Below are 7,568 nucleotides of genomic sequence, written 5' to 3'. Positions count from 1 at the left end.
GATGTACATGTTGATGCGGCTCATGAAACTATCTATAAAAGTTTCATCACCTTCTGTGTATAAATAGGTTTTTAAAATTGTAAGTCAATGATAGTACAAGACCCAAGAGCACCCATGTCAAGCCACTGGAAAGTTTTTGCTGATGATATTATTAGTTATTTGTTTCTAGATATTACATATGTTTCTATGTCGCTGATGAAATGTCGTTCCAGTGTCAGCATATTTTCGAAACTTGAAGTAAATGACTTAAAGATAACCATTCATAAAGATTACAAAAAATTACTCCCCAAGGGAAAAGCAGAATTTAGGAGTGAGGTAATGATACAATTAGGATCTTTATGGTCATTTTTATGCACCGCATCTTTGACAGTTATTGCAGTTCACTAATGCCAGGGGCCTAATCACATCTAAGGCTACAAAGGCATGAGGGAGAAGATAATGATATATGAGTGTGTTATTCATAGTTAAAACTCACAAGTATTAAACCTATGTTACTACATTCAACCAACACATGCATGTGATATCAAAGTTCCCATTTTGTTGTATGTTAGCCCAGACTAATTCCTCTTCACCGCGTACCCATGATACAATCTACAAGATGGGGTACTTATTTTTTGTGCCTTCCTAAAAGCTCCTTGCAAGGTGAGGTCTTGTATTACGAGAGCTCCATTCAAGTAGCCTTGGTGGTTACTTTAGGATTTGACAAAATAACCCTAGTCAAGGACCACTTCTACTGACCAGGTTTAGAGAAAGATGTAGGGATATTTATTTGACAGTGTAGAGCACGTCAATTAGGCAAAGGTCACAAGCAAAATACTGGTCTTTATATTCCATTGCCAATACTAATGGGAAGACATCGGCGTGGATTTTGCCTTGGGATTCATCAAAAATCAATATGGGCATGGATTTTGCCTTGGGACTACTCAAGAATCAATATGGGCATGGATTTTTCCTTGGGATTACTCAAGAATCAATATGGGTACGACTCTATCTACGTTGTGGTTGATAAGCTTTCTAAGATGGCACATTTCATCCCTTCTAAGAAGATATCGAATGTTCTATACATCGCCAGTGCTTTCTTTGAGGTGGTGATTTGTCCACACATTGTTCCCAAGACAATTGTTTCTGGTTTCAATGTTAAGTTTATGAGTTACTTCTGGCAAACCACATGGTCTAAGATGAAAACTAAATCAAAGTTCTCCAGTGCTTGTCATCTGTAGACGGATAGACCGAGGTCGTCGACCGGAGTCTTGGAAATCTTCTTTGATGTTTGATTGGTGATTGTACGAGTTCATTGGATCTTGTGTTATATAAAGCCGAGTTTGCCCATAACAATTATGTGAATTGCACCGCGAGACTCTACTTTCAAAGTTTCTATCGATATTAAACATCATCATTCTATTGATTTAGTCTCACTTCCTACTGCAACTAGATCGAGCCAGGACATCGAGGCTTTTGTGCAGCATATTAAGGAGATAAATGAGGAAGGCAGGCAAAAGATTACCCTTAGTAATGAAAATCACAAAGGTTAATAATGAAAACACACGAGGGGCATGCAGACAGTCATTGATGTTTCACATAATCGAGAGGGGATAGGGATGGTGCGTCTCAAACTTGAGAAGTTTATTGTAGGGTCTTACACCAAGCTCCACTCCGAAAAGGCAAGACCTACCGTGTTTTGAAGAAACTAGGTGATAATGCATACCTGATTGAGCTTTCACCTAAAATGAAGATCAACCCTATTTCAATGTAGAAGACCTTACAGTTTATCTTCGAAATACTGAAAATGAGAGCACGGAAGAATGAGCTATCTAAATACCAAAGGTTACTACACTAATTCGAGGAAGCCATTCAAGATGTGTTAGACGATCTGATAGTTTCCACATGTCAAGGAGGGTATCAGAAGATCCTTGTCGTGTAGAGGGGTCAGCTGAGATCTAACAACACGTAGATTTCACACCTATTTCAAGCACATCAACCTAGAACTCTGTGAGCACATTGCCATTTACTCGAGCGTGCCAAGTTCTTCCAAGATGAGGGGAATTGATGCAATTGCATCTCATCACACGTGCACGGTCCACACGTATGCACAAAAAAGGCCGAGTTTCCTTCTCTAGATTGTTTCTAGTTTCCTTTCTACATTATGAAATATATCTCCATGTTAAGAAATAAAATTTTATTAGATGTTCATGTCTACAGGTTTCTTATTAGAGATCTCAGTTTACAGGTGGTTTCTCATTAGAGATATCAGCTCGCAAGGAATTCTATTTTTAGATTCCACAGATTGTGTTAGGGATTTTCTCAAGGAGGAAACCTTGTAAGGCATTGGTCATATGAAGTGAGATATAGATTAATATTTTTTTTGAGCAAAATTTCCAGGAGTCGGTTAAAATGCTGAAACCAAAAATAGCCATTTTCTAGGCGAGGATACTGCAGCGTTGTGTTCACTCCTACCCGAAACATGTCAGTCCACCGTAACTCCACATCACGAGATAATGGGAGTGGACAAAATTATCCTATGAATCAAGGTAGCAATCAGCACACCATTTCCACCGCACAATAGAGTGGTCCTAAGGAAAATGGTGAAAAAGGAGAAACATTAAGAATAGATGACAACAGCATCTCTTGCTACAAGCCTGGAGTTAATAATCACCTGGCAATTGTGAACACAAATTACTGTGAAAGGCTTCACATGAAGAGGAACTACAAGAGAAGTCACATGAAAGGGGAAAAAAAAGGTGAGCCAGAAGAAGACATGCTTGATAGGCTACATGCAAGTCAAAGACTCTAGTTATGAACTATAATCATATTCATCCCTTTCAACGAAAAATCTAACACACTATCAGAGTATGGTAGTTGATACACGGGCATTAATGGGTTCTAAACTTGTCCAGACATCTCAAATTGAACTGTCAAGTATGTGCTTTGATTTAGATTTATCATTAAATAAAAAAACATGTAGCTGAATTTTAATTGGGTCCAAATTTGTTCCCATATCCAAACAGCCCTGAATGATCACAAAATGGTCAAATAGTAGATCAAATCTAATCCAATGAGAAGGAAGTGGTTACTAATGGAGAATGAATAACGAATGTAGCAAGGTGAAACCTAGGCATTTCAACTTCCTTTAAAAGGTTTTTCTAAAAGCAGCCTAGCCTCTTCCACGGGCTTCTCAAGAGAGACGCTTGAAGACGCTTGAAGTAGAGACAAATCAAAAGCTCTAATAATTAGTCCCAAAACAAACAGTTATATACTAACAAAATTTTAATCTATCCCAAATAAGATTCCCAACACAATCAATTTTTATTTTTTTATTTTTTAAAAAATAAAAATAAAAAAATTCCAGATACTCCTAGGATCCTTACTCTTGCTCCGGTGGTAGACTCCGAGGAGTTTCAACACCTAGTCAAGGGTTCGAGTATCCATAGGTGGTGAAATCCCACTGGCGTGAGTGTGTGGGGGTGTGTGTGCGTGTGAAAAAAATAATAATAATAATAAAACACAACTACAAAACTACCTATACGAGAACTTACCAAAGCAAAAGCAAGAGAAAGACACCATTAAGTCGATGTCAACAAAGCAATAGTACTTGGACTGGAACCTGCCATAAAATTTAGTTGGCTCGCCTAGTTACCAGTGGTTGCTTTTTTTACTAAGAAAAATTGCCAGCCTACCCTAGTGCAACTCAACCTCATGGCAGAAACCATAACTCATGTCAACCAGGACAGGTGCTTTTTTGTTATGCTCTTTTGTTTTATTTTTATGTTATTTGCGTAGTTTAAGCATATGCCTGGTTTAAAATGGGGTGACCTTGTTGGATCAGTGGTTGGACTACAAAAAAACTACTCGGGGTCCATCCAAGTTTAATCATTGCTGATTGGGTTTACCATCAGCAAGAGAATCTTGAAAAGTGAAGCAATGTAGATGAGACAGTAGAACTTGTTTTAAAGCCTGGGGCTTTAAATGCCAGCATTTCTGAGTGGGGACTGTCCAGCAACCCCAAGTAACAGGTTAAGATGTGTGCATTAATGGAATAGAATAGATTTTTTTTTTTTTTTTTTTTGAAAGATAGATAGGTATTTAATTATATTTCGAAATGAACGAGCACCACATTAGAGCAGAAACACATAAAAAGCGTGTGCATGCATGCGCGTGTGTGTATCATCTAAGCCTTATCCCAGCTAATTGGGGTTGGATAAATGAATCCTGTCCCGCCATTCCATTTTGTCAAGGGACATAACTTCAGTTAGACCATTGGTCATCAAGTCTTTTCTTAATATCTCCACCTACATCCTTTTGGGCCCTACCCTTGCCCTTTAAGAACCTTCGACTTGTACCAACTCACTCCTTATAACCAAGGCATATATTTACAGGAGGAAAAAAAAAAAAATCACCATCGCCAAGGGATACATATACAAGAAACAAATAACCAGATCATATGCGTTCCGCTTACAGTTGAGTAGTGAATTACAACTACCAATGGTGTCAAAATCATTATCGCATTACACAAATCGTAATAGGGTTTTGAATTGTATTGTAAATTGTAAGATGTTTTATGATTTTATTAAAAATTTGGAAATAAAAAAATAAAAAATCTAAAAGATATAAATAAATCGGAAAAAATTAAAAACACGTCAATCATCCTTTTGCCATCAATATGCACCAAGTAATAACATACCATGATAATGTTGAAGGATTCTTTTGTTTCCTTTATTTTTTTATCTTTCAAGAAATTTTCCTGAAAAAACATACAAGGACCCCTGAATAACTTATGTTCTTTTTACCTTTATTGAATGTAGAATCAAGTTGAAAAAAACCACATTTGATAATGCAGATTGACGAAAAAAGATATTTTCATTTCTAACCATCATCCCACAATACAGAGGTCAACATGATCGTAACCATCCATAAAAACATTCCAGATAAGTCATACAGCAATTTGGTGTTTTGATCAGTTACAAAGCATAACATTGGAGAATATATATCATTTAATCTCTTATAAAGAACAAAATAAATTAATTTACCTTTTTTTTAAGATAATTTACCATTTCTAACCAATTCTTAAAACCACTACCAATTTAAAAGCATAAAATGAAAGCCAAGTGAAGCTTAAAGAAGATGAGAGCAAGGATAATTTGAATCATAAATCATGATTCAAATCATAGATTGTATGATTGATATAAAAGGGGACTGAAGGTAGGATCCCAATCGTTTTGCTTAAATTCAACTCAAATCATAGGATTTTGACAACTATGATGACTAACATAGCCTACATGGAAACAATTGCAAAAAAAGATGAATAAATAAGAGAAGGACCCAATATCAGTGTTCCAATGGATATGCTCAGAAGAAAAAATGGAATAGATGGTATATGATCCTCTAACAAGTGATCAGTGAACTAAGGCATCCATTGTGTATATAAAACAATTTCAAGAAGGCTGAATAAACAGAAATAGGGACACAAAATCGCTGTTCCGAACTAATCAGTCTCTTCGGTTCTAGTCTTACTTTCTGCTTCATTGTAATGTAAATCAATGTGAGTGGACTAATCATGCCTGACAATGAGTGGTGGATTGTATTATTTTTTTTTATTTTTTTAAAAAAATCTAATTTATGACAAACAAGTTGAATCGGTTGTGATTGATAGCTTGCAATGATGGAATGGGTATTATATGATCTGCAGTTGGTAACACAATGATGGGGCCAGGCAAAAGTTCAACCAGTAGTCAAGGGTAAACAGGAGAAAGGTCTGGCCTCTGATCGGTGACTAGGATCATCCCACTGTTATGAACTCTATGATATGGCCCATCCTGGCAGTTTCATGGATGTAAACAAGCAAATGATTTACAAATTTAGATAAATCTAAATATAATAACAAATAAACAGAGGGAAACGAAATCAACAATTGCATAACTGAATATAAAAGATCGAAAGGCTACATTCCAAGACCATAGCATCCAAACAACCCTATGACTGAAACCTCAAAAATCCGGAGATCTCCAACAAAACTTCCAAAATCCTCATCATCGGATAACAGTATCTAACAGAAGAAGAAAATTCAAGCAAGCTAAAGAGAGAGAGGGAGAGAAAAAGAGAAAAAAAAAATTCAATAACCCCTTACTCTCAAATCTCCGCCTCCTTCCACTCACTCCGTCGGCACCTCAACATCCCCGTCCGCAATCTCCTGCTGCAGGTCCTTGGGATCCTTCCCATCGACAGTGCAGCCCACCGAGACGCACGTGCCGAGGATCTCCTTGATGGTGCCGCTGAGGTCCTTGGCCATGGATCGTGGCCGCATAACCCGAGCGATCTCAGTGACGTCATCGATGGAAATGTTGCCGGAGTGCTTGATGTTCTTGGTCTTCTTGCGGTCGCGCTCGGGCTCCTTGAGGGCCTTGATGACAAGGGCAGCGGCGGACGGGACGACGGAAACCTTGGCCTGGCGGTTCTGCACGGTGAGCTTGACGGTGACGCGGAGGCCCTTCCAGTCCTTGGCCGTCTCCTTAGCAATGTCTTCTCCGATCTTCTTCGGCGAGAGGCCGAGTGGCCCGATCTTCGGGGCCAGCGAGCTGGCGGCCCCCACCTCGCCGCCGGTAACCCGGACGTACACATCCACTACCTGGGAGGGGTCGAATTTCGGAGGCATGATTTCAGAGCTAGGGTTAGGGTTTTCTCTTCTGGAGGAAAGGTGGGGCGAGAAGAGGAGTGGAGAGGCGGGAGGAGGGGCGGAATTTTATTGAGGGTTAGGGTTCTGTGGGGTTAGTTGAAATGACGCCTTTGTCCTCGGAAGGCAAGGGGGGTTACTGGAACAGTACGCGGATTAGCTACTGACAGGTTGAGTAGCGAGACTCGCTATGAAGTGACGTCACCAAGTTCTTTGGGCCCACCATGATGTCTGTTTTTCTACGCACACCGTCCATCCGTCGGTAGAGATCGTACTAGGCCATAGTCCAAAGAATGAGTCAGGTATAAGGCTCGAGTGGACCCCACCACAGGAAACAGTGGAGAGAGTGACGCCCACTGTCGAAACCTTCCAAAGTCCACCGTGGTGTTTATTTGGGATCTTCATGCGTTAGAGGAGACATGAAAGAAGGGAAAACACCGATATCGGCTTAATTAAAAAAATTATGGCCATTAGAACTTTTTAATGGTGGGCGTCTCTCTCCCTGGTGTTTTTCTATGGTAGGGTTCACTATAGCTTCCAATCTGACTCATTTTTTGGATTATGCCCTAATATGATCTTTCTAAACGTTTGATACCAAAAACTTGTTCACACCTTAAGTATAAGATTGTGATATAGTAATAAATTAGGTAAGACTGAAGCCGAATCCATAGGGCCTGGAACTTATATGTAATCTGAATATAAGAAGAACTAGAAGTAAAATAAAATGAAATTTAAATTGAATGAATATTAGAAAATAATAATAAAAATATTAATCTAAAATTTGTAGAAATCAAATGTGAAAAACTAGGGTGCCAAAATCCACTTGTAGAGATCAAAGAGATTTACACTTAATTTAATAACTCAACTAGACTTCGAGTCTTATCTTCATCTAGTTGGAAGATAT

General features: G+C 38.7%; 1 protein-coding gene across 1 annotated transcript; it reads right to left on the bottom strand.

The window, feature by feature from the left end:
- Positions 1-5,889: 5,889 nt before the first annotated feature.
- Positions 5,890-6,760, bottom strand: LOC131240336 (large ribosomal subunit protein uL11-like). Its single transcript, XM_058238472.1, has one exon. The coding sequence runs from the start codon at positions 6,644-6,646 to the stop codon at positions 6,146-6,148; it is 501 nt and encodes a 166-aa protein (XP_058094455.1). The 5' UTR covers positions 6,647-6,760; the 3' UTR covers positions 5,890-6,145.
- Between the last annotated feature and the right edge of the window lie 808 nt (positions 6,761-7,568).

Source organism: Magnolia sinica, chromosome 3, assembly GCF_029962835.1.
Source record: "Magnolia sinica isolate HGM2019 chromosome 3, MsV1, whole genome shotgun sequence".
NCBI classification, from domain to species: domain Eukaryota; kingdom Viridiplantae; phylum Streptophyta; class Magnoliopsida; order Magnoliales; family Magnoliaceae; genus Magnolia; species Magnolia sinica.
This window is presented reverse-complemented; position numbering and strand designations above follow the sequence as displayed.

Coding starts and splice junctions, on each gene's coding strand:
- LOC131240336 (XM_058238472.1), bottom strand. CDS start 6,646: ATGCCTCCGAAATTCGACCCCTCCCAGGTAGTGGATGTGTACGTCCGG.